The sequence below is a fragment of the Dermacentor silvarum genome, chromosome 3 (assembly GCF_013339745.2).
Source record: "Dermacentor silvarum isolate Dsil-2018 chromosome 3, BIME_Dsil_1.4, whole genome shotgun sequence".
Classification (NCBI taxonomy): domain Eukaryota; kingdom Metazoa; phylum Arthropoda; class Arachnida; order Ixodida; family Ixodidae; genus Dermacentor; species Dermacentor silvarum.
In genome coordinates, this window is record NC_051156.1 from 58,585,581 (window position 1) to 58,612,646 (window position 27,066).

General features: G+C 46.3%; 2 protein-coding genes across 2 annotated transcripts; one reads left to right on the forward strand and one right to left on the reverse strand.

Moving 5' to 3' along the window:
* Window positions 1-1,412: 1,412 nt before the first annotated feature.
* On the reverse strand, window positions 1,413-21,258 carry LOC119444397 (uncharacterized). Its single transcript, XM_037708802.1, has 2 exons — window positions 21,195-21,258; window positions 1,413-1,852 (listed from the first exon to the last, which is right to left on the reverse strand). Exons 1-2 carry the CDS (start codon window positions 21,256-21,258, stop codon window positions 1,413-1,415), a joined length of 504 nt encoding a protein of 167 aa, XP_037564730.1.
* A 2,499-nt stretch (window positions 21,259-23,757) lies between these two features.
* LOC119444398 (acanthoscurrin-1-like) lies at window positions 23,758-25,781 on the forward strand. The gene is made up of 3 exons (XM_049664577.1): window positions 23,758-23,838; window positions 25,278-25,350; window positions 25,411-25,781. Exons 1-3 carry the CDS (start codon window positions 23,758-23,760, stop codon window positions 25,779-25,781), a joined length of 525 nt encoding a protein of 174 aa, XP_049520534.1.
* The last annotated feature ends 1,285 nt before the right edge of the window (window positions 25,782-27,066 follow it).

Below are 27,066 nucleotides of genomic sequence, written 5' to 3' on the forward strand. Positions count from 1 at the left end.
TGCTATGGGGCGGCGGTTTAGACTCCTATAAAAGTTCACTTGCCCACACGTCAACGAGTAGCCTGTGAGCCTTAGACACGCTGCCTATGCAATGATCTCGTAACCCCGGCTAGTACAATTAAAGTGGCCATAAGTGTTAACTGGCACAACCCCTACAGATATCAAGGACGTATTGCCCGAAACTGGCGCAGAGCAGATGCATCTATGGATTTGTGCTCGAGAGAATAACGAAAAGGGAAGTAGTCAGGCTTTGCGAACTCGTTAACGTCATAGTGCCATCTATCGTGTAAGTGTGCGTCACTTGAAGTAACACAGAACTAATCACCAGTGTTTTACTTCTGTGGTTTGATATGTTTCGCGTACGTTAGGCCCTATAACGTAAATCTAAATTTCAATCTCTTTTTATTCCCAACTCCTAGCGTAAATTCAGGTAACCGCTACAAAAGCTTCGGGCGGTGGCCCGCAGCTTTGTTCCGACCACCCAATTAATCGCTTTACTTGTTTATAAGAGGTCACTTTTGTTTGCTTTCACAATTATGTTTGGCATAATAATGCATATTTAATGCCTCCATGTCACATTGACGTGATAAGCTTTCACGGTTTTGTGGCGTCGCATAACAGGCAGCCGAAGTGAGCGCACCCCGAAACCGTTTGACCCATCGCGGAGGGCTAACGGCGAAGAAGGCGTGGAATTCCACATAATTACATTTTGTTCGGTCTAATGATGCATAATAAGTGTGCACACGTCATATCAGATGGGGAGTTATCGCGGTTTTCGTGACGTCGCGTGACAGACAGACAAGGCCCAAGAAATGTTTGACTAATCGTGGAGGATTGATTTCAGAACTCTATAGAAAAACCATGAAATTGCTTTACTTTATCGCGCGTCTTATTTACAACAAGCAAGCTTTCCCTCTTCCACATGTTTCCAATCTTTCAATCATAGCCTGACATTTCAACACTCCGTGGTTCTTCCCACGCAAATGGAAGGATACTACATCGCCGCTGCGGTGAAATTCTGCATCGAGGGTTTAACGTTAGCAAATCACAATGAAATTTGTCATGTGTGAATTTATTCACTTGTAGAATTTGAGAATCGCCGACATCAATAAAACATATAGACATTCAGGTAATAATGGCTTTGCAAGGACGATGCCACACATGGTCTCAATCTTCATATTTTTATTTTTGTCTAGCGAAAAGAAAAATTTACAATGAATTCGGTGAGCTCGATGTCCTCAATGAAGAGGTATGTCACTAAACAATGACGCACTTGACTGCATTACTCGTAGTCCTTCTTCTTAGGCCACTAAGGCAATCATGTACTCGCTGTCATGAGGTCACCACAAGCGGCGATCCCAAGCTGCATTTACACCAGGAATAAAAATTACATGCACTCCTAATAAACTCGGTCAGCCCTTGTAGCCGTATCCACCGTAGCCACCACCATAGCCGTAGCCGCCTCCATATCCACCGTAGCCACCACCATAGCCGTAGCCACCTCCGTATCCGTAGCCTCCGCCATATCCGTAGGCGCCTCCGTACCCACCGCCGAGGCCAGAGTGAGCGAGAAGGGCTCCTCCGCCGCTGACTTTGTTGACGTGGTGAACCGTCCTTACCAAGAAAGCTGGTCCGGCCACGGCCTTGGCAAATGGAGGTCCTCCGCTAAGTAGAGCGACGCTGCTGCCGACGCCTACGCCTCCAAGGCCTGCACCCCCGACGCCGTAGCCTCCGCCGTAGCCTCCGCCGTATCCCAAGCCGCCGCCGTATCCGAGGCCGTAGCCGCCGTAGCCAAGACCACCAAGACCGTAGCCACCGAGGAGTCCCCCGGCAAACGCACAGGCTACGATGGCTAGTTAGTTAGTTAGATTGGGTTTATTGGCGCAAAAGCGACTTAGGCTTTGCTGCGCCAGTCACAGGGTGTTAAAGTCAGTGATAGAAAAGAGTAAGACATGCGTTATTTAGAGTCTGTTCAAAGAGCCTACTTCGTCCAAAAAATTCACTACATCTGTAAAAGGGACAAGGGAATCGTCTCCCAAAATGAGAATGGGGTGTAGTGGTATATGTGAATTGTATAGATCGTGGAAATGTTTTTGTCTTTGTCTTTCAGTATGTGGGCATGTAATTAGAATGTGTAGTACCGTAAGTGGTTCTTGACATTTATCACATACCGGTTGTGCTTCCTTTGTGAGTAGATAATTGTGCGTGAGGTGTGTGTGCCCTATTCGGAGTCTGGCTAAAATTACCTCCATGAAGCGCTCTTGGTGATAGCAGGTTTTCCATTCACCTAGTACCGGTTTGATGATGTGCAATTTATTATTAGTGTTCATGTTCCAATGACATTGCCATTTGTTATTTAGTGCTCTGCAAATAGCTCGAAGCCCATCCTTCAAAGGTAGCTTTATTTTAGATATAGTTTTGTGTTTCGCATTAGCAGCGCACATATCCGCCTTTTCATTTCCTTGGATCCCAACGTGACTTGGGACCCAGCAGAAACGAATTGAGTGGTTTTGATTTACGCGTGACAGTGTGTGTAGGATGTCGCCGATGAGAGGTTTTTGCTCCGATTTTAAGTTAAGGGCTCTTAGAGTACTTAGGGAGTCTGTGTAAATGACTGCTTTCTTGTGCTTTCCATTTACAACTTCTTGCACTGCCATCCACAGAGCATAACATTCGGCTGTGAAAACAGAGACGAATAGGGGGAGTCTAACAGTCTGTTCCCATGTTCCTGATATGACACTGCTTCCCACGTAATCACGTGTCTTTGAACCGTCTGTGTAAAACTCGTTGTAAGTACTATATGTTTCTTGTATTGTGCGGACCTCTTGTATCATGTGCTCCTGTGGGGTATCCTGTTTCTTAAGGTGTGTTAGTGATAAATCTAGAAAACGTGTAAAGTCGCACCAGGGGGCTAATCTGGATGGCTTCTCTGCAACATCAAGTGCCTCTTTTGGGATACTGCACTCGTGACACTTTTCTTCGAATCGAAGTATGAGAGGTTTGATGGCATGTGGTTTGTTAGTGTAGTGTATTCGCGTGGTACAGTATGCGACAATGTCATAGCATATATGTTCTGGTGATGATCGAACTCTGAGAACGTAAGTTAGCATGAGTTGTGTTCTTCTTTGTTCCAGCGATGGCTCGTTAGTTTCTGCATACAGACTAGGAACAGGGGAAGTTCTGTAGGCACCAGTTGCTAAGCGTAGCCCTAGATTGTGTACTGGATCTAGTCGCGCGAGGTAAGACTGTCTGGCTGACCCATAGACTACACAGCCGTAGTCTATTTTGCTACGTACCAAGGATCGGTATATATGCAGGAGGCATTTCCGGTCAGATCCCCAGCGTTTGCGTGATAAGACTTTAAGTATGTTCAGTGCATTGTTGGCTTTTATTTTCAAAGTGTTTATGTGTGCTATAAAGTTTAGCTTCTTATCAAACATAACGCCTAGAAACTTGTGTTCTTTTCTAACTGGTAGAACAGATTGGTGCATCTTCAGAACAGGGTCTGGATATAAGCCCCTTTTTTGGGAGAAGACCACAGCGACAGTTTTTCAGTGGAGAAACGAAAACCGTTTTCGGTTGCCCATTGTGTTAGTTTATTTAGTGCGATTTGAACTTGTCGTTCGCAGGTTACCATGTTTGATCCTCGGCACGCAATTTGGAGATCGTCAACGTATAATGAATGCATGAGAGAAGATGGAATTATTCTATTTACGGAGTTCATTTTCACCACGAACAGAGTTGTACTTAGTATACATCCCTGGGGTACACCATTTTCCTGGACGAATATGCGTGACAACGCCGTTCCTAGACGGACTTGAAATGTTCGGTCACACAGAAAGTCGGCTAGACACTTAAGAATTTTTCCATGGATCCCTAGATCCGCCAGATCTCTTAGTATGCCAAATCTCCACGTGGTGTCGTATGCTTTTTCCAGGTCAAAGAAAACTGTAAGGCAGTGCTGTTTATGCAGAAAAGCATTCCGTATTTCTTGTTCTAGTCGGACAAGGTGATCGGTTGTTGAGCAGTTCTTTTTATACCCACACTGGTGAATGTCTAGCATGTTTTGTGTTTCAAGAATGAATGTCAGCCTTGTATTTATAATGCTTTCGTAGGATTTTGCTAAGCAGCTTGTCAGAGCAATGGGTCGGTAGCTGCTGGGAGATGTAGGTGGTTTTCCGGCTTTCAGGAAAGGTACTATGATTGCGTTTTTCCAGGATTTTGGTATTATGCCTGTATCCCATATTTTGTTGAAAAATTCTAGTAGTGATTTTACGGATGCCAGTGAAAGGTGGGAAAGCATTGAATAATGAATGCGGTCATGGCCAACTGCTGTTTTCTTGCCAGCAGAAAGTACCCTGTTTAATTCCTGAAGTGTTAGGGGAGCATTGTAGGGTTCACTTGATGTCCATGTAATAGGCAGTTTCTGTTTCTCTGCAGACTGTTTGTATTTTAGAAATGTACCAGAGTAGTTCGCTGAGCTGGAAACATTATAAAAGTGTTCCCCTAGTATGTCAGCTTGTTCGTGTAGTGTTGTCTGTATGCCTGGAGCTGTCAGTAGAGGTACTGTATAGGACGAATAATCTCCCCTGAACTTCCTGAGCTGATCCCACAACTTTTTGGATGTGATTGAACTATTTATTGAGGTCACGTATAGTTGCCATGATGATTTTTCTGCTTGCCTCCGGACGTATCGCGCTTTAGCTTTAGCCTGTTTGAAGTTTATCAGGTTGTTATAAGTGGGGTACCTTCTCAGGATACCCCAAGCCTTATTTTGCTGTTTCTTTGCTTGTGTGCACTCTGGGGTCCACCAGGGGTTTAGCTTCTTTCGCACAATGTTTGATGATTGGGGTATTGCCTTTTCTGCTGCTGCTATCAGGACTGCTGTGAGTTTTTCATTCATTTCATCTATGTTTAGTTCCGTTAAAAGGACGTCTTCAAGTTTTGCGGTCTCCGTAAATAGAGGCCAGTCTGCGTGTTGTAACTTCCAGCGACGTGGTTTAGAGCTTATGATAGGTAATGGGGATGAAAGTTTGATGACTGCTGGCAAATGATCACTTCCATATGAAGTGTCCAGGACTTCCCACTTAAAATCATTAAAAACACATGGTGAGCAGAAGGCTAAATCGAGACAACTAAAGTTACGTGAGGTAGGCGAGAAATAGGTTGGTGCACCTGAGTTTAAAAGACAAACATTATTTGATAAAATAAAATCTTCAATAAGCTGCCCTCTTTGGTCAGTTTTATCGCTGCCCCAAAGAGCATAATGTGCATTAAAATCTCCAACTAAAAGAAAAGGCTCAGGCAGCTGTTGTATTAGGTCTTCCATCTCTCTAATCGTAACGTGGGCATGAGGTGGAATATAAGTTGAACAGATGGTAATAGTTTTATATGAGAGAACAGTGATGGCTACAGCCTCGAGAGAGGTATTTAATGGAACGTTTCGGGTAGGAGTGCCACCTTGCACGACTATAGCAACTCCTCCTGACAAACGGCTAGACTGTTCGCGGTCCTTTCGGACGATGGTGAAACCTTTGAGCAATTGACTATTTTTAGGGCCTAAATTCGTTTCCTGTAGGCAAAATGCGACTGGCGAGAACTTATTTGTTATGTCTTTAATGTCACCTAAGTTATGAATTAGGCCTCTACAATTCCAGTGCACGATAAAAGCCATAGTGGCGGAATTGAGAATGTTAATTTATGTGTATGAACTCAAAGGTTTTAGGTGACATGAGTTAAAGGGATTGAACTAATGTGAGAGCGGTAACCGTTCAGGTTACCGGTCCCTTTTTTGGCGCAGTTACTAAGAGTTTATCTTTCTTAGTGCGCTCCAGAGAGCGCTGATCTTTTGGCGTCGAGGACGCTGGAGTTTTTGTGTCGATCTCTATAGCCTTCTCGGAGGCGCTGGATGATCGAGAACCAGGCACTGAGACGCGCGTCTCAGGCCTTGGAGTTCGATTTAGCCTAGGGCCCTGCGAAACCGGGGTCTGCAGGCCGGTCTTGGATGACGATGGAGCAGCACTGACTGCTGCTACCAAGGGGGCGGGTGGAGTTACTACTGGGCCACTGACTGTGATCCCTGTAGACCCCTGAGACCACTGTGGCGCTGCCCCCTGCCGCGCCGCACTCGCATAGGATGTTTGAGGTAAGTGCGATAGTTTTTTCCTTGCTTCATAAAAAGAAATCTTCTCTTTCACCGTGAGTGCAATTATCTCTTTTTCTTTCTTCCAGCAAGGGCAAGATCGTGAATACGCTGGATGATCTCCCTTGCAGTTTGTACAGTGTGGAGGAGCATTGCAGTTGTCCGACTGGTGATCATTGGCACTACACTTTGCACATGTTGATTTCCCTCTGCATGATTGTGAAGCATGTCCGAACCTCTGGCACTTGAAACACCGCCTCGGGTTGGGGATATACGGTCTCACGTCGATTTTGACATATCCTGCTTCAAGTGAACTAGGCACAATACTCGTAGCAAAGGTAAGTATGACGTGCTTGGTGGGGATTTGTTCGTCGTTTCTTCGGAGAGTTATTCTTTGAGCCTTGATTACATTTTGTTCTTGGAACCCTTCAAGGAGTTCTTCATCACTCAGATTTAAGAAATCTTCTTCTGAAATCACGCCCCTGCTTGTGTTTAGAGAACGGTGTGCTGAGAGTGTGACTTTGATATCACCGATATTGGTGAGATCAGCCAGCTTTTCCACTTGGTCTTTGGTTTTGAGTTCGAGGAGGAGGTCCCCACTTGACATCTTTGAGGCCTTGTATTGTTTCCCAATTTTTTCTACGAGGCATTTCGACACTAAGAATGGTGATAGCTTTCTTACAGGAGTGGTTCCTTCACTGTGCATTACGTGGTAACGTGGGAATGTTTCTGGGTTGCTTCGAAAAGTAAAATCAAAAGTTGCTTCGGTGCGCCCTCTTTTGTTAGGGCGATCTGGAAGGGGGGGAATGCATTTGCCATGACATTCTTTGAATATTCGGCGGCGATGGTAGCCACCCACCACCGAGCCCAACAAGGGGACGCTACGAGGTTAGGAAAATACCTGTAGACGCCAGCTATGCAACGCCGCTATAACCTAATATATGTACCCAAGATTGGATAAATACACACGGTTAACCCTTGCTGCCTGGAAAAACGAGAAGTAAACGAAGTGAGTAGAAGACAGGAAAGATTGAAAGTGAGAGGGAAAGACGAAGACTTGAGAGGGGGACAGGAAAAGGCAACTACCGATTTCCCCCGGGTGGGTCAGTCCGGGGGTGCCGTCTACGTGAAGCAGAGGCCAAAGGGGTGTGTTGCCTCCGCCGAGGGGCCTTAAAGGTCCAAACACCCGGCATCGGCTCAACCCCCAGGATCCCCCTTTCCCCGGACACGGCTAAGCCACGCACGGTTAAGCGTGGGAGGGTCCAACCCTCGTGTGCTCGGGTACGTGGTGTCGCAACACACCAAACGCCTGCTGACGCAGACGCCCCTGCGGGGGGCTACGATGGCGGAAAGGACAACGGCAGTATTCTGCGCAGGTTAAGTCGACTTAGTCATTCCTTACAAGGTAAGGTTCATATGTCTAGCCAATGTTCCGAATTGACTAGTTTATCCAGACATGAATTAGGATAAGGGCTGGCTTTATGTATGTAAATTTCTGCGATAACGTATTGCTCAAGGGACATCGCTAGCCTCTTGAGCTTTATGTGCACTGATAATATAATAATTATAATGATGTCATAACCTTGAAGAGCCGAGATAATCATGTTTTCTTTAAGAAAATGTCGTAAGATAAGATACAGCTTTGTGGTTTCGCAAAAACATTGCGACAAGCAACAATGAACGCCCCCTGTGTTTCACATTGCGAGATCTGTCATTGCACCTATACAGTGCGTATATTTAATAATGTCAGTGGAAGAAAACCAATTTTCGCAGTGCGGACAGCTCGTTTATTACTATGGAAATGTACATTCCACTTGAAAAAAAGAAAAACATATTCTAGGGCTCTCTTATTGCTAAGTATGTCAAATGCTTCACAATTATGTGTTTGTTATCTAAAAAAAAAACAAATGTTGTGAGCTAATGTCTCAGCGCACGAACATTTTTTGCCTGTCCCTCAAAAAAACGGTATAGAATTTTTTTATCTGGGTTAGCTGTGCTCTCACCGCACCTTGCTAATGGCGCGGACAATCTAATCTTAGTTAACAAACTAAATTATCCCCAATAATTTTATGTCAACGTGGAGAACATTCACAGTGACTAAAGCCACTTTTGATGGCCACAATATCAGTTAGAGCTCCAACAATGCTACTCGTATACTGCGTGAAAACTAGTAACTATTACCGTATAGAAAATTTGAAACGTATAATTTGTTGTGTAGCGCAATGCGATTTTTTTTCAATATGGCCTCACTTCAAAACGCAACATCGTAACATTGCACTTTCGTTTGGGCGCCAACCTCTACAGTCTACTGTAACTAGAACCTTGCGGTAATTAAAGGAATGAACTATAATTACCACATTATGTCTGACCGATAGGATATTTAGACATGAGATTAGGCTTGTATCCTTAGCCGGTAAAATTCACTGACTGCTATTTAGGCTATAATATTGTGGTTAGGGGAAGCGACTACAAGTTCGTGATCGTGCGGACAAGTGCCTTAGGACTACATTGCAATCAAGTCTAAAGTTTGTTCTTCAACACCGCAGTGAATTCCATGCATAGTGTGATTTGTGCGATAAGCACATGGTGAAACGCATATTTAGCGGGCTTAAACTCGCGTTATAAACTTTCTTAACTTTTATTTGCTCCCACGCACCACTATTTGATACACACTAATTTACAAATATTCTGCAATGCTGTAGTCGTGTAGGTTAGACCTAACCGCTTCGTTAACTGGGTTGGCACTGAGCACACCCAAAAGCACGGAAATGAATTCTGCGCCATTTTGGTCGCTCTGCTTAAGTTAGGTTACTCACCAGGGCGTTTATGGCTTCGGGATGCTGCTCCTTGGGCGTGCTAGAAGAATGTGTTTGCGTTAGCGCCCTGTTCTAGGCCATTTATATACTCCGTGCGTACCAGGAACACGCTCTGAGTATCACACGAGGGTTACGGACTAGCCTCGACGGTAGTGACTGCAGCCGCCAGACGTACGGCGCGAAAGGAAAAAAAAAAGAAAATACGCTCAGGAAACCACTTTGTATCCCTCTATCGATCCCATTCACGCAAGGGCTCCAGCGGTCTCTGGTTAAAGAGACGGAAACAAATTGCATCTTCCACATGGACCGAAAAAAAAAGACAGATAACGGGTATCGCTTGTTTACTTTTCAGCAGTCTTTGGGATGGGAAGAGCCCGCGTTCCAAGTGGATACAATGCTTTCTTAGAGGATGAAGTCTGTGCACGTTTTCCACAGAATACAAGTAGAGACTAACCCTGGGAATATCAAGCAAGGCATTACACCTTCAGGGTACCCGGGGTTAAATGTACAGCTTCTCAATCTTCAACTGCCTAAAGAGGGTGGACACATGACCAGCGCTACTGTCAACTGTTTATTTCACAACGGCATCCTGAAATATTTAAATACACGATTCGCGCATGCGCTGATATGTTAATGGCAACAAAAATAAACAGTATTGAATATGTGATATACGCCTCGAGAAATGAGATTTATTTCGAGTGCAGAGAAACCGAGGGCTCACAGAAACAGCCCTACTCCCTTTCTTAATGTGAAACCGTCCCAATAACAAGCGGACTTGCTCATTGCAGCTTTTGGAAAGAATATTTGCTTCTTGAAACAGTGCATCACAATCTCAGTAATTCATGTAGTCCGCTAGATGCGTTACTCTTTCTTGTGTTCAATGCGTGGTCCCGGATTCGGTAGTTTACACACCTTCCGGGTGGACAGATCTTTCTTCCCACAGGACACTATTCTGTATGGTATGAATGCTAATACGGCTAAACCAAGCACTAGTAAAGCTCGCTGGCTCTCGCTTTGAAAATACAAAAATCCGCACCCTCTGCAAAAAAAGGCAGAAAAAAGGATTCACTACAGTTTTAAGCTGATAATTTTAGCTTTTCTGGGGGCCACTTGTGCTGATCATGTAGACATTTCTCATGTACCATGTTGTTTAATAAATTCAAACTCAAACTTAGGGCAAAACAGGGATTTAACCTTTTCACTCGTCTCATTCGAAGACAATAACAAGAGCCATTGCTTCTCTGTGCCTCGAGTCCGCCCTGAAGATATCAGAGTGTTATAGTTGAGCGAGTTTACATGCCAGTGGAACGAGCGGGCGAGTGGAGACGGCAGCGAAGCGCCGCACGGAAGGAATAGATTTAGCTCAGCGATCCCTCGCTCGGTTGAGCTGAGTAAAGCTGACTAAGCCCCCTGAATAAAAATTTGGAGGACGCTTAAGCTTTTCCTTTAAGAGTAGAACGCGATAGCGTTCTCGGGACCCTTTCACATAGCATCGTTCGCATACGGCAAGTAGGCTTCATTCACTGCAGCACTGAACGTGGGAAAGCCAGCTTACAAAGACAACGCTTACACTGATCCCCTTATAGTCAGCTTAATTTTTAAACAGAAATGCATTGCTGAAAAGTCGTTCTTCCTGGGGCAATGTAAGTGGTCTTATATTAAAATGTGAAGGCCCTAGCACCATTTTTAATATTTTATTATTTCTTTGCTATTGCCCCTATCCAAAACTAATTAGTAGGTGAATTCCCAATTTGACAGATGGTGATGATGATTAATTGGCATCCCCTTTGAAACGGGGGCGGCGACAAATAGTCACGTAGACTGCTTGATTTAATCAGGTATACTATACATGTTCTTTATCTAGCATTTTGTATACCTCTCATTATTCTTTTTCTTTTTCAAAAATTTACCTTGTACCGCTACCTATGATTTTAAGAGATCAGGTCGTAACTATCTTTTCCCTGCTTTTTTTCCACCAGTACTCTAATCGTCTCTTGCTTATGTCTTCGGCTGATCTGTTGATGTTTCCTTCCACTTTAAACGCAAGCGCTTCTGGGAGTTACACATTACCTACGGTTCTCGCTGGGTGGATCCCGTCGCATTCCATTAGGATGTGCTGATTGGTCTCTGGATCTTTACTGCAGAATACACATGCCTCATCTAGTTACGAATATTAGCTCCGGTATGTTTTGGTCCTTAGGCAACCGGCTCGAGCCTCAAATACCAAGGTGTTATCGTACAGATTTTTCGTTCTAATTTATTTCTTCTCATTCTTGTAAATCTCCATTGTTCTTTTTGCTTCCATCCTTTTTTCCAATTCACGGTCTCTATTTCATTCACTTTCTTTCTGAAGACTCCTGGTTGCCTGTTTACAGGTTCGATTATCCTGAACTTGGTTGCAAACTTCCTTGACCTCTTCCTCCATTCTGTGTCCACGCTTTTCAGGTAGAGATACTTGTGCACTTTAGCCGCCCATTTATTTTCATCCATGTTCCTGAGCCTTTCTTCAAAACTAATTTTGCTCTGTGCTTCTCTGACTTCAAATTAAGCCCAACCCATGTCACCCTGCACTGCCTCATTTGTGGTATTACCGTGCGCTCCAAAAGACAACCGGCCTACTGATGTTTGGTTAACTTCCAAACCCGACAAGATATCCGATTTTAAATATAGAATGACGTTTGCGAATGTTAGCGCTGCCACCATTACTCCTTTCCAGATTCCACGCACCGCCTCATACTTATTGTGGCCCCACAGTGCCCTGTGTTTCATTATTGCTGCATTCCGCTTCCCCGTTATTTTCAGATTATCTTAGTGGTTGCTTGAGTGATTCTTTCTGTCGTTTATGTGTACGCCGAAGTACTTATATTCCTTCACTATGGGTATTACTTGCTGTTGTATTGACACCACAAAGTTACTCGTCTCTTCATTAAAGATCATAATTCCTGATTTCTCTGTGCTAAACTTAAGGCCTAGATTTGTCGCTGCATTCCCACAGATATTCGCAAGTATCTGCAAATCTTTTTTTATTGTCCGCTAGTATCACAATGTCGTCTGCGTACATCAGTCCAGAGACCTTCTGTTGCACCATTTGTCCATTACGCATGTATGATTAATCAAAACCGAATTCGCTGTTTTCCAGTCGTCTTTCTATACCCTTGACGTAAAGCGTGAACAACAATGGTGACAGAGGGCATCCTTGCTTCAATCCTTGGTGAATTCCCACCATTTCATTTCCTTTTCGACCTTCCCTTACCACTTGTACTTGGTTGTCCCTCAGCAGCTCCATGAAATCGTCATCTATGCCTTCGTGCTGAATGATATTCCATAACGATTCCCTGTCTACGTTGTCATAAGCTCCTTTGTCATAAGCTCCTTGTCATATCCCTGCCTAGGATGCGAGCGCCATCTGGATATAATTTTCGCAAGTAAAGTACCCGAACGCGCAGCTGTAGTTCTGTTAGACATGCTGGAAATGGGGTTTGTGTTTTTGTTTCCTCGTAGCAGAATTAGGTTTTCTTGTACATTCAAATTACAATCCGACGCCGAGAGGTAAACAATCCGACGGTGAATACGACGCCGATTGGTAAAAAGTAGTACTTAACCATTTTTCTGATGGATTTCACTGTGATAAATTCAATTTTTGTTCACAAAACTTGCACTACGTGGAAGGCCTGCGCGGTCGGAGTGGTTGGGGATGATTTTCTCCGCCACCCTCTGACATCGCACGCCGACGCCGGTTGCCGACGCCGGATTTTCTGCGACACGGGGCCATTAACGCTGTCGCGTTAAAACTAAAGGCAGCGACATTCTGTTATCTTGCCGCCGCAGTTGCAGAAAGGAGCATGAGAGGACGCGGGAGAGAAGGTCTGCGTCTCCTAATTGTTTGACCACCGTCACGTGGTATTTCTCGCGCCCTTTTCTGTATCTATTTCTTTTTTTTTCAGCGTCTTGGCGCAGTCGCCGCCTTGACAGTTGGGCGTCGAGTTGCTGTGACGACGCATTCACAAGGGATTTGATGTGCTTTGGGTGTCTCCTGGCTACCCGCTTCATTGAAGAATTAGAAGAGGAGGATACCGCGTGCATGCGCACGTTATGCGCACGCGGTCTCCTCCTCGCCAGTTTTGCCTTCCCGACCACTGCCTTTCTTCTCTCGGTGGCGCGCTGAGCCAGGAGAAAAAAGAAAGACGAAAGCTTGCACGGGGCCGCGCAAAGCTCACGACTACAGTGTACTAGAATAGGGGCAGTGTGCTCACTGCCATATCCCTGCGCCGCGTCGCCGCGGCGCACTCAGTGTCGCCTGCCCCGGCGCCCGCCAGAGGCGCTGCCGCCAGTTTCTCCTGAAAACTTCCCTCGCTTGGTATGGAGTACGTTCTGTTGGATCGCGACGTTGACCGTTCTCCCTCAAGGGCTGCAGAAGATAGCGCAAACCTTTCCTTTCTGAAAACTAACCATTTAATGTCGACGTTGTCGGCTCTCGACTGCAAGTCCCGCCGGCGTTTTCAGCAGTATCCTCTCTGCTTGCTCTCTGCTTGACGCTTTACTCAATGTGCACTCTTAGTGAGTGAGAATGGCTAGCCGCCGTCGAAAATACTGCTTTGAACCCGAGTGCAGATCTGCCTACAGTCGTGTGAAAGATGCACCAAAGGCGTCTTTGCTCAGCGTTCCACGTGATGAAGAACGGCGAAAGGAATTGGAGAGGAACCTCAACCGCGCAGATAAGACACTGGGGGAATCTTGCGAGTCTGTGATTTACACTTCGAACCGCGATTCATAATTAGGGACATGTACACCTTATAAATATAGAATGCAAAGAGGTGTGAATTCCTCGTGACAATTGCCACTGCTATCAGAAAACGCTGTTCCCACGATTCTTCCGAATTTACCAAAGTACGTGACGAAGACGACACCGAAGCCCAGGAACAAAAGGAAATGGTGTGAAAGGGACGAAGCAACCGCGAAGAAAAGCCGAAGCGCACTAGACAGTAGCTATTCGGAATTTTCACCGGCTGCTCCCGTCTCTTCCAGGATCATTCTATACTTCGTTGTAAATAAACATTGTTAATTATTGCAGAAATGTACACCCGTGAGTAAAAGTATATGGACCAGGGATTGCGCGATAAAGCTGATTTTTTTTAACTGCCTGCGAATGCAACTTGAAATTGAGGACTGCAGTCCAATCTTGGCATTGCGATCGAGCTTTAACGTGTACTGGTCAATTCCACTTTATGCATGTTAATTACGAAGAAATTGAGTTTTTTCGGCGACCCTGTGGTCTGTATACTTTTGCTCACCGGTGTACCTGGTATTTTCATCCTTTCGATTTCATGTCGCATTAACGTTACGAAAGATGTAATACATAAATAACCAGCTAACCAGCTTAAAATGTGCAACAGTGATACCTAAATATTTAATTTCGTGAATAGATGGGGCAACGTGAAAATGTCTAAGGCGCTGCACGCCTTACCTGCGAAAAAACAAACAAAAAAACTCGAAGTGGTGGTTAAATTCGGCGCGGTGGTGCTGGAAACGCGGATGCGCGGTCGTTGTGGCGAAACCACACTGACCATTTTATCGATCAGCTGCAGAAAAAACTCGAGTGCCTCTTGCTACCGTGACTGCAGCGGCCGTATCAAGCCTTTAACAGAACAGCATGAATAGCAAGGCTAGTTCATCCGTGCCTCCGGCTAAAAAAAAATCGCCAACCCACTGTAGATCAGCCGCAACAGTAGTAATTTATTTCACTGCACACTGCGAAGGTGCACCAAAAGAACTTTCGTGCGCTGCACGTCGTGCATTTTACTTTTATTCGGTGAAAACAGCAACACGCGATAGCTGTTTTACCGCGACGCGTAGGAAAGTTTCAGGTGACGCTGCGAACTGCGCCACTTTCGGCGGCAACATGAAGTGCGTCAAGCTCTGCCGCGGTGTGAGCGCACTACAACTCTTCTAGTACACTGTACTCACGACACAGCGAAGCTGGCAGCAGCGTTCTTGGCACTGTGCCAACCTTGCTTAGCCTGCCTGCGGTTGTGGCATGCCAGAAGCGCTGTCGCTCGTAGGCGCCCACGCGTCCAGCGCTAGTCACGCGAAATGTCGCGAAAGGGAAGGTGCCTCCGAAATTATCGCTCGAGAATACCTTCCTACATGCGCAGGTAAGTTAAACCAAGACATTGCAGCAACCAAGTTCATACCTAGCAGTAGCAGCCAGTAAGCTTCGCTGTGCCTAAGCTTTCCGCGACCGAGTGCAAACTTGCCCGATTTTTTTTTTTTTGTTTTATGTTAGGGATGGCTTTCAAAGGTTCTGAAGGTGCAAAAGTGTACAAACAGAGCTGTTTCTTCCTTCATTCACGGGCTACTGAGCTCAGGCATTGTTAAGGTTAGCCACGGGTAGACTTGTGCGAGGCTTGCTTTCTCGGTTCTCGTTCAGATATTTACAGGGAATCTGTTAAGGGCTCACTCTTCGATGGTCGCGTCCGGCATAGAAAAAAAAAAAAACTCTCATTGGCCGTATGTTCTGTGTCGCAGGGAGGGGCCTTCGTCCTGCAGGGGACAGAAATATAGGATGATGATGATGATGATCCAATCATAAAGGTAATGTGCCAGTTAAAAACCTTCCGCCATTGCACAATGTAGCTATCATACACATTCAAAATTGTGACATTTATGCATCAAGACTTACACTAACTTCAGGGGCCGTGGCGTATAGGCTCTAATACAATGTACAGGTATTGTTCAAAAATTATAAGATATATTTTGCTATAATCCTTAAATTACAAGATCCAGCTATACGCCCATCAGCTGAACTTAAAAGAAATTTGACAGACGCTAGTTGGTGCTTACTGGACAAGAACAAAGAGCGCAAAAAACAAACGCGGCAGTGCAGAAGTGGGACTGAAATGCTCTGCTGAGAAGTCTGAACTCCTAGTACTCAGTAACAGGAGAATGGGTAGAAAGCCGAGGGGATATGTTCCCGAGGAAGAACCCAGGTTAGTACTAAACACGAAGGCAGGCGAAACTATTAAGCAATTCGAATCCATTAGAGTCTTAGGGTTATTCCTGGAGGCAAACGGGGCAAATGGAAAAACAATACATCACAAGCAAGACTGAGGAGGTAATATGACTGCTAAGGAGAATCACTAACAGCCACAGAGGGTTGGGAGAGGAGAGCGCCATGAGACTGGCCCACGCTCTCGCCTTGTGTCACTTCTCATATGTAGCAGGGATGCTTAGGTGGACACAGACAAAGCTAAATAAGTTGAACAGATTAATTAAAAGGCTTGTCAAAACATCAGTTAGCACATCGGATGATAAATTAATGAAACTAGGGCTCCACAACACAATAGCCGAGATAATTGAAGCTCAGTAAACTGCCCACAGAGAGAGGCTTTCCGAAACAATGTCAGGTAGAGCAATACTCGAAGAGGTAAGGTAGTACCCAACCAAATCCGAAAATTCGGAAAACACAGTAGAACTAAAAGATAGCATACGAGAGATCATCAAGACGACTCCTTTTCCCAGAAATATGCACCCGGTGCACAACGCGGACAGAAGAACGGCAAGGGCTAAAGCTGTCCTGCAGGAGATAGAAGAGGACAGAGAACATGCGGCTTTTGTAGATGCTGCATGGGTCAGAGGAAAGAAAGCATTTACGGCTGTAGTAGTAGATGCAGATGGACTCACTCGGGATGCTATTACAATAATGAGTAAAGAAGCGACAGTCGCGGAACAAGTAGCGATAGCATTGGCTTTAAGGAATAATAAGTGGACGCGAATGAGAGTGACTTACCAAATTAGACACTTTACCAAAGTCTGTAACCAAAAGGGCTGCCTAGCTGATCGGTGGGATGGACAGCCAAGACATCGAAATCAGCTGGTTTCCTGCACACATGGGGTCTGTCGATGCATCTCGGAGAAATTTAAACGAGATGGCTAACGCAGCTGCACGAGGACTTACTATCCGTGCACTACGTGACCAGGACCCCAATAATATACAGGAGGAGAACAGGGAGCGATTACTTACTTGTAATGCAGTCACGAAGCATTACTACATGAATAGGAGGGAATTCCCAGTGCTTCAGCTCAATAGAGCTCTAGCGGTGACTCTGAGATTGTTACAGACAAGAACTTATCCGAGTCCAAACTTTATTAACAAACTATATCCAGAAAGAGAGGTACCAATTAACTGCGACAAGTGTAATGGCATCATTACTCTGGATCATATGCTTTGGCAATGTTCTGTGGCTTTCACAGACTGCGACAAGGAAAGAGACTGGTGGCGGCGAGTGCTTCACAGTCGAGTTCTTTTAGATCAAGTACAGGCCGTCCAGAAGGCCACGAAACCGCGGTAAGGTTAAACCTTACTGTCCCGACGTATGAGCCGCCTGCGTCATCTTAAGGATTGATCTTCAGGACTTAAATATAGTTTATCATACCATATCATACTGAAGAAGTGGGGGACATGGGACAAGAGCTTCTGTCAACTATTTATTCCAAAACCTGGTCATGAAATATAGATACATGAAACGCGCATGCCCAGATGTTCTAATGGTAACAGAAAAAATGAAACGTTCGACTATGTGAAATACGGTTCGAGCAATCTGATTTATTTCGCGTACCAAAACACCTACGACTCACTGACGCAGGCCTGACCCCTCTGTTTTATGTGAAATCCTTCTAGTCAAAAGAAGTCTTGCTCAGTGCAGCGTTTTCCAAAAACCTTTGCTTTTTGAAACTATGGCCTCACAGCTTCAAGAGTTCACATGATCCCCTAGACAGGTGCGTTCATTCTTTTTTAGATCGTAAGCTGTTATGGACTCATTCTAATAACCGTTTCGGTTCGCGTTGCTGTCCGCCGCCGTCGCGTAACCGCTATCGCCTGAAATGCGAAAAAAAGTACCCGGACTCCACCGGGATAGAACCCAGGCCAGCTGCGTGGGAGTCGGATACTTTACCACTCAGCCACGCAAGCGCTTGCTGTCAGCATCAGAAAAAGGCCCTATAAACGCGCCCTGGACAGGCGCGCAGGCCCAGACGACCCGAGCCTCCGCCAGTATGGTGGCGCCGTCTTGTTAAGGCGCCTGCAAAACCCACATGCGAAGGTGCAGACGACGAGATGCTATTCAGACGAGGCGCACAATAAATGCAATCCCGATGTGAGATGTGCGCCAGGTGTTCTCGGTACCTCTTCAGTACACGCTATGGCGTCTCCTCGCAAGGTACGAACCGTTGCTGAAGAAGCCAATCGTAGAGCTACTTGCGCGGGAACTGCCAGGCATCAACGGGCTGAGCAGACTGCTGTACAGAGAGCATTACAAGCCGCAGCTCACCGTCGACGACGGACGGACAGTTGAGATCGCTCTCGTCGAAACGATGCGAAGTGACTTTGCGGCGAAGACCTACTGTGCGTGGTGCCGAAATTGCTACTCTTTTGCCGCTCCACCAGCTTACGCTGTGACTGTACTGCGTGTGCCGCGCAGGCCTGTGAATTCTTTATTTTGAAGGCATGCTACCGGAATCGTTCGTGTACACATCTTCTGGTTTTAACGACACTGCTCTTCCCACAGAAGAATTACATGTAGTATACCACTCCGCTGGTGCATTTGACACAGGGCGAAACGTGCTTTTTTGGCAAACTCGATTTTTATCCCTTGCTGCGGGGATGTAAGGGCCAAGGCGGCAAAATTTAGTTTAGGGCCATAAAATCCTACTGCCATGTGGTGTCAACTCACCGCCCCTTTGAAGTTATGCGAGACTTCATGTACATAAGGAACAACTTTCAGCATACGCTACTTCCTCGTGAACTGAACACCTTCCTTGCTGGGCCCTTGAATAAACTTCTGCAGGATGTTTCGGCAACCACCGAGACCATTGTGGGTGGAAAACCTGTGTGCCGGTGGACTACTAGGGTTACAGAATGGATACCAAGAGAAGGGAAGCTCAGTCGCGGACGGCAGAAAACTAGGCGGGGTAATGAAGTCAGAAATTTGCAGGTGCAAGTTGGAATCAGCTAGCGCAAGACAGGGTTAATTGGAGATCGCAGGGAGAGGCCTTCGTCCTGCAGTGGACATAAATATAGGCTGATGATGATGATGACAGTCATCTTGCACGTGTCACTTCAGCTTGGCACAGAATGCATTGAACCATGCAATGCATAACGGTCGCGTGTGCTCGAAGGCCTACTTAGGCCCTTTAATGAGCGGGCCCGAGTCTGGCCCGGGCCCGTGGCTTCAAGCCCGAGTCCGGTCCAGGCCCGCGGCCTCAAGCCCGAGCCCGGCCCGGGCCCGCGGCTTTAAGTCCGGGCCCGGGCTTTCGGGCCGACCCGGGCCCGTGCAGTGCTCTACTTTCTGCAGCAGAGGATACAGTGTTGGGGGGCGCGCTTTTCCCTTTGGTGGGGCTGACTGAACCACTGTATGCGGGTGGGCAGGCACGCGTTTGCGCATGTTGGCTCATCAAATTGCGGCTGGCGTCGGGAGAGCCGACTGCCGGGGTGGCGGTGCACTCGGCGCGGGTTGCGGGAGCTTGCGGTGATGCTGTGTCGTCACTGTGACTGGACGAAGAAGTTGTTTCGTCACTGTCCGTGGGAGATGACGACTCAGAGCTGACAGTCAAGGGTGACGATTGAGGGGCCGTTTGTTCATATACAGAAGAGCCAGGAGACGTGCTGGCGTTGCTTGGTGAGGATACGGGGCTGGTCTCATGACTCTCGTCACTGCGTGCGTCGGTTTCGTCACAATCGGCGGAAGCCGTGGGCGTGGCTCGAGGAGCGACGGACTTGGTGGAGGGCAGGAGTGGAGGGTAGAGCCGTGGGGGTGAGTTGACCCGCGGCAACAGGCGCGAGAAAACAGAATCTCACCACTGGGGGTTCTTCCTCGACGGCAGGGGCACTGAGGGCATCGGAAGAGATGGTCTCTGATGGTGGCGAAGGTACGGTGTCATCAGCGGCAGAGGGCTGTGTTGAGCCTTGTTCCTCTGGCGTGGGAGTCTTCTCGGTGGTGCGCGGCCACGGCCAGAAGTCGTGGTTGGGGCTTTCTGGTCTCTCTTCACTTTAGTTGAGGAGGCATGGGTTGGACGTGAACGAAGCATTCTTCCACACGCTGTGTAAACAGCTGCGATGTTGTGGGAGCGGGCGAGACCGCTTGCGCCAGGGTCGGAGGATGCGAAATCCTCGTTGGCATCCATGGTGGTGAACACAGTAAATGTGGAGGCTACATAATAATGTAGCGAGAGAAAAGTCAAGATCCCACTCCCTGGGGAACCCTACAAAGGGCTACGCTCACGAGCGTGGTCGTGGGAGTAGGAGAAGGGCGGGCGCAATTAAGAGAGCAAAAGGACGACCTGCTCCAGTTAGCGCACGAACAAAAGATGAGGGGGGAGGGATAGCGGGCGGCGTTGTACTCTGCTCTGGCATCAACTGCGTACTGCGCAGCGGTGCGCGGTCGCGCGGGTCGTGTCTCGAAAGCGATCTGCGTTGGAGCAGAGTCTAGGCAGCGTAGGTGCGTCAGCGGCTCGTAGCTTGACAGGCGCTAATCGCCGCATACTGGACAAGAAGAAAGAGCGCAAAAAAGAAACGCGGCAATGAAGTGGGGGACATGGGACAAGAGCTTCTGCCAACTATTTATTCCACAACCTTGTCATGAAATATAGATACGTGAAACGCGCATGCCCAGATGCTCTAATGGCGAAAAAAAATGACACATTCGTCTACATGAAATACGGTTCGAGAAATCTGATTTCTTTCGCGTACCAAAAAGCCTGCGACTCACTGACGCAGGCCTGACCCCTCTGTTTTATGTGAAATCCTTCTCGTAGAAAGAAGGCTTGCTCAGTGCAGCGTTTTCAAAAAATGTTTGCTTCTCGAAGAAATGGCCTCACAGCTTCAAGAGTTAACATGGTCCCCTAGATGCGTGCGTTCATTATTTTTTTTTTATTTTGAAGGAATTTTTCCGGAATCGGTCGTTTACACATCTTCCGGTTTAGCGACACAGCTCTTCCCACAGGAAAATTGCATGTAGTATGCCACTCCGCTGATGCATTTGACAAAGGGCGACAAGGGCTTTTTTGGCAAACTCGCTTTTTATCCCTTGCTGCGGTAATATAAGGGCAAAGGCAGGCAAGCTTGTTGGGGCCATAAAATACTACTGCCATGTCGTGTCTACTCACCGCTCCTCTGAGGTTATGCGAGACTTCATGCATATAAGGAACAACTTTCATCATAGGCTACTTCCTCGGGAACTGACCACCTTCCTTGCTGGGCCCTAGCTTAAACTTCTGCAGCAGGGTTTCGGCAACCGCCGATACCATTGTGGGTGGAAAGCCTGTAGACTATTGCCTGTGGAAAGCCTGTGGCCCGGTGTACTATTAGAGTTACAGAATGAATACCAAGAGAAGGGAAGCGCAGTCGAGGACGGCAGAAATCGAGGTGGGGTGATGAAGATAGGAAATTTGCAGATGCAAGTTGGAATCAGCTAGCGTAAGACAGGAGTAATTAGAGTTTGCAGGGAGAGGCCTTCGTGCTGCAGTGGACATAAATATAGGCTGATGATGATGATGATGACAGCAGACAGCCTACGCACTCCATAGCTTCATACACTTGTTGATGCAGAGATGCTGGTTGACGTTAGTGCAATCAGAAGAAAAATATGTGAACGAGAACCGAGAAAGCAAGCCTCGCACAAGTCTACCCACGGCTAAGCTTAACAATGCCCGAGTTCCGCAGCCCCTGAATAAAGGGAAAAAGGCTCTGTTTGTACACTTTTGCACCATCAGCGCCCCTAAAAGTAATCGCTAACATAAAACAAAACAAAAACAGAGTTCTCCAATGAAGCGGGTAGCCAGGAGACTTACCCAAAGCACAATCAAATCTCTTGCGTATACGTCGTCGCAGCAACTCGACGGCCAACTGTCATGGCGGCGACTGCACCAAGACGCTGCAAAAAGAAAAAAAGAAATAGAGAATAGGGCGCGAAAAATACCACGTGACGGCGCTCAACCAATTGGGAGACGCAGACCTTCTCTCCTGCGTCTTCTCATGCTCCTCGCCGCAGCCGCGGCGGCAAGTTAAAAGAATGTTGCTACCGTTGGTTTTATGATGCCAGAGGGTTCACATTCTAATATAAAACCACTTACATTGCCCCTGAAAAAACGTCTTTCCAGCAATGCATTTCTGTTTAAAAGTTAAGCTGACTTTAAGGGGATCAGTGTAAGCTTTGTCTTTGTAAGCTGGCTTTCCCGCGTTCTGTGTTGCAGTGAATGAAGCCTACTTGCCGTATGCGAACGATGCGATGTGAACGGGTCCCGATAACGCTATGGCCCTCTACTCTTAAAGGACAAGCTTAAGCGTCCTCCAAATTTTTATTCAGGGGCTTAGTCAGCTTTACTCGGCACAACAGGGAGAGGGATCGTTGATCTAAAGCTCTTCCTTTCGTGCCGCGCTTCGCTGCCGTCGCCGCTTGCCTGCTCGCCCGCTCGTTCCGCTGGCCTGTAAACTTGCTCAGCTATAACACTCTAATATCTTCAGGGTGGACTCGAGGCACAGAGACGGAATGGCTCTTGTTACTGTCTTCGAATGAGACGAGTGAAAAGGTAAATACCCTGTTTTGCCCTAAGTCTATATGATCAACACAAGCGGCCCCAGAAAAGCTAAAATTATTAGCCAGAAACTGTAGTGAACCTTTTTTGTCTTTTTTTTTGCAGAAGGAGCGGATTTGCATTGGTACTTGTGTAGCTCCAATTTTAAGTGATACTAGTTTTTGTACCAAAGTGCGGACACACTGGACCATCTTTTTGAAAAGGGAAGCAATCTTTTGCACTACTTTGATATTTGCTTATGAATTTTTGTATTTTCGTATTTTCAAAGTGAGAGCCAGCGAGTTTTACCAGGGCTTGCTTGATGCAATTTTAGCCTTGTTAGCATCCATACCATACAGAATAGTGTCCTGTGGGAAGACCTATCTTTCCACCCGGAAGGTGTGTAAACTATCGAATCCGGGAGCACGCCTTGAAGACAAGAAAGACTAACGCATCTGGCGGACCACATGAATTACTGAGATTGTGATGCACTGTTTCAAGAAGCAAATATTCTTTCCAAAAGCTGCAATGACCAAGTCCGCTTGTTATTGGGAGGATTTCACATAAGAAAAGGTATTAGGGCTATTTCTGTGAGCCTTCTGTTTCTCTGCACTCGAAATAAATCACATTTCTCGAGGGGTATATCACATATTTGATACTGTATATTATTGTCTCCATTAACACATCAGTGCATGCGAGAATCATGTATACAGATATTTCAGGATGCCGTTGTGAAATAAACAGTTGACAGTAGCGCTGGTCATGTGTCCACCCTCTTTAGGCAGTTCAAAATTGAGAAGCACTACTTTTAACCCAGGCTACCCTGAAGCTGTAATGTCTTGCTTGATATTTCCATGGTTAGTTTCTACTTGTATTTTGTTGAAAACGTGCACAAACTTCATCCTGTAAGAAAGCACTGTATCCACTTGGAACGCGCGCTCTTCCCATCCCAAAGACTGCTGAAAAGTAAACAAGCGATACCTGATTTCTGTCTTTCTTTTTTCGGCCCATTTGGAAGATGCAATTTGTTTCCGTCTCTTTAACCAGAGACCGCTGGAGCCCTTGCGTGAATGCGATCGATAGAGGGATACAAAGTAGTTTCCTGAGCGTATTTTCTTTTTCTTTTTTTCCTCTCCCGGCGTACGTCTGGCGGCTGCAGCACTACCGTCGAGGCTAGTACGTAACCCTCGTGTGATACTGAAAGCGTGTTCCTCGTACGCTCGGAGTATATAAATGGCCCAGAACAGGGTGCTAACGCATACACATTCTTCTAGCACGCCCAAGGAGCAGCATCCCGAAGCCATGAACGCCCTCGTGAGTAACCTAACTTAAGCAGAGCGACCAAAATGGCGCAGAATTCATTTCCGTGCTTTGGGTGTGCTCAGTGCCAACCCAGTTAACGAAGCGGTTAGGTCTAACCTACACGACTACAGCATTGCAGAATATTTGTAAATTAGTGTGTATCAAATAGTGGTGCGTGGGAGCAAATAAAAGTTAAGAAAGTTTATAACGCGAGTTTAAGCCCGCTCAATATGCGTTTCACCATGTGCTTATCGCACAAATCACACTATGCATGGAATTCACTGCGGTGTTGAAGAACAAACTTTAGCCTTAATTGCAATGTAGTCCCAAGGCGCAGTCCGCACGATCACGAACTTGTAGTCGCTTCCCCTAACCACAATATTATAGCCTAAATAGCAGTCAGTGAAATTTACCGGCTAAGGGTACAAGCCTAATCTCCATGTCTAAATATCATTTCGGTCAGACATAATGTGGTAATTATAGTTCATTCCTTTAATTACTGCAAGGTTTCAGCTACAGTAGACTGTAGAGGTTGGCGCCCAAACGAAAGTGCAATGTTGCGATGTTGCGTTTTGAAGTGAGGCCATATTGAAAAAAAATCGCATTGCGCTACACAACAAATTATACGTTTCCAAATTTCTATGCGTTAATAATTACTAGTTTTCACGCAGTACGAGTAGCATTGTTAGAGCTCTAACTGATATTGTGGCCATCAAAAATGGCTTTAGTAACTGTGAATGTTCTCCACGTTGACAAAAAATTATGGGGGATAATTTAGTTTGTTAACTAAGATTAGGTTGTCCGCGCCATTAGCAAGGTGCGGTGAGAGCACAGCTAACCCAGATAAAAAATTCTATACCGTTCTTTTGAGGGACAGGCAAAAAATGTTCGTGCCCTCAGACATTAACTCACAACATTTCTTTTTCTAGAGATAACAAAGACATAATTGTGAAGAATTTGAGATACTTAGCAATAAGAGAGCCCTAGATTATGTTTTTCTTTTTTTCAAGTGGAATGTACATTTTCATAGTAATAAACGAGATGTCCACACTGCGAAAATTGGTTTTCTTCCGCTCACATTATTAAATATTCGCACTGTATAAGTGCAATGATGGATCTCGCATTGGGAAACACAAGGGACGTTGATTGTTGCTTGTCGCAATGTTTTCGAGAAACCACAAAGCTCTATCTTACGACATTTTTTAAAAAGAAAACATGATTATCTCGGCTCTTCAAGGTTATGACATCATTATAATTATTATATTATCAGTGCACATAATGCTCAAGAGGCTAGCGATGTCCCTTGAGCAATATGTTATCGCATTAATTTACATATATAGAACAAGCGCTCATCATAATTCATGCCTGAATAATCTAGTCAATTCGGATCATTGGCTAGACATATGAACCTGACCTTTTAAGGAATGACTAAGCCGACTAAACCTGCGCAGAGCACTGTCGTCGTCCTTTCCGCCATCGTAGCCTGTGCCTCTGCCGGGGGACTCCTCGGTGGCTACGGCCTTGGTGGTCTTGGCTACGGCGGCTACGGCCTCGGATACGGTGGAGGCTTGGGATACGGCGGAGGCTACGGCGGAGGCTACGGCGGAGGCTACGGTGGAGGCTACGGTGGAGGCTACGGCGGAGGCTATGGCGGAGGCTACGGCGTCGGGGGTGCAGGCCTTGGAGGCGTAGGCGTCGGCAGCAGCGTCGCTCTACTTAGCGGAGGACCTCCATTTGCCAAGGCCGTGGCCGGACCAGCTTTCGTGGTAAGGACGGTTCACCACGTCAAGAAAGTCAGCGGCGGAGGAGCCCTTCTCGCTCACTCTGGCCTCGGCGGTGGATACGGAGGCGGCTACGGATATGGCGGAGGCTACGGATACGGAGGCGGCTATGGATATGGCGGCGGCTACGGAGGCGGCTACGGCTATGGTGGTGGCTACGGTTACAAGGACTGACTGAGTTGATGATGTGTGCATGTAATTTTTTTCTAGTGTAAATGCAGCTTGGGATTGCCGCTTGCGTTGACCTCATGACAGCGAGTACATGATTACCTGGAGGGGCCTAAGAAGAAGGACTACGAGTAAAGCACTCAATAGCGTCATTGTTTTGTAGCATACCTCTTCATTGAGGGCATCGAACTCATCGAATTCATTGTATATTGTTCCTCTCTCCAGAAAAAAATAAAAAATGATGATTGGGACTATGTGTGGCATCATCCTTGCAAAGTCATTACTACCTGAATGTTTATGCGCGTGATGTCTGTGGTTTTGCAATTATAAAATTGAATACATGCATAAATGCGAAATTTCATTGCATGTTGCTAACGTTCCACCCTCGAGGCAAAATTTCACTGCAGCAGCGACGCAGCATATTTCAATGTGCGTGGGAAGCAACCACGCAGTATTGAAATGTCAAGCTATGATTGAAAGAGTGCAAACATTTGGAAGAGGGAAGAGGAAGCAGAGTTAACCAAGCCGACGCCAAGCTCCTACCCATGTGGGAAGCGAAGCAAGGCCTGCAAAGACAATTGAGCAAACAAAAGCTAAATCGTAACTTACGAAGACGCATTGCAAGGACATTACGCGAACCAACTAACCAGACAAAACTGGTACAGCACGTGCGAAGAAATGGATCTACAGATTGGTGTCGCCAAAACATGGATTATTCTTAGACCAATTGATCCACATAAGAGCAAGACGACGCAAAAGCACAACCTAAGCAAGATAATACATAATTACCTTGGTACGGACAAGGCGTTAATTAAAGAAATCCAAGACACATACATAGGATCCAATCCCAAAGAAAATCTCAGGCATACGAAGGGGCATACAACGAAGCACTCGATCGTCCTTTTACCGTGGCAGAGGTACGAGGGGCTATTCAAAACCTCCGCACAAAGTCGGCCCAGGGCCCAGACGGAGTTACCAACAAGATGCTTCGTAACCTGGATGATCAGTCTACTGAAGCTCTTACAAAATATATGACCATCTGCTAGGAAAGAGGCAAAATCCCAAAACAGTGGAAAACAGCAAAAAATCGTAATGATCACGAAGCCAGGCAAAAAACTACAGCTTGAAAACCCCAGACCAATCTCGCTGAACTCGTGCGTTGGGAAATTAATGGAACACGTGGTCCTCGACAGATTGAACAGATACATGGCGAACAGAGAAGCCTTTTCACACACAATGGTGGGGTTTCGCCCGAAGTTATCGACGCAAAACCTAATGCTGAGAATTAAAC

What these genes read in the sequence shown, in the direction of transcription:
- LOC119444398 (XM_049664577.1), top strand. Translation starts at nt 23,758, where the DNA reads ATGGCCCAGAACAGGGTGCTAACGCATACACATTCTTCTAGCACGCCC. An exon ending in CCGAAGCCATGAACGCCCTC is followed by an intron (nt 23,839 to 25,277) that starts GTGAGTAACCTA and finishes AAACCTGCGCAG; the next exon opens with AGCACTGTCGTCGTCCTTTC. An exon ending in CCTCGGTGGCTACGGCCTTG is followed by an intron (nt 25,351 to 25,410) that starts GTGGTCTTGGCT and finishes GATACGGCGGAG; the next exon opens with GCTACGGCGGAGGCTACGGC.
- LOC119444397 (XM_037708802.1), bottom strand. Translation starts at nt 21,258, where the DNA reads ATGGTATCGGCGGTTGCCGAAACCCTGCTGCAGAAGTTTAAGCTAGGG. An exon ending in AGGGCCCAGCAAGGAAGGTG is followed by an intron (nt 1,853 to 21,194) that starts GTCAGTTCCCGA and finishes CTAACTAACTAG; the next exon opens with CCATCGTAGCCTGTGCGTTT.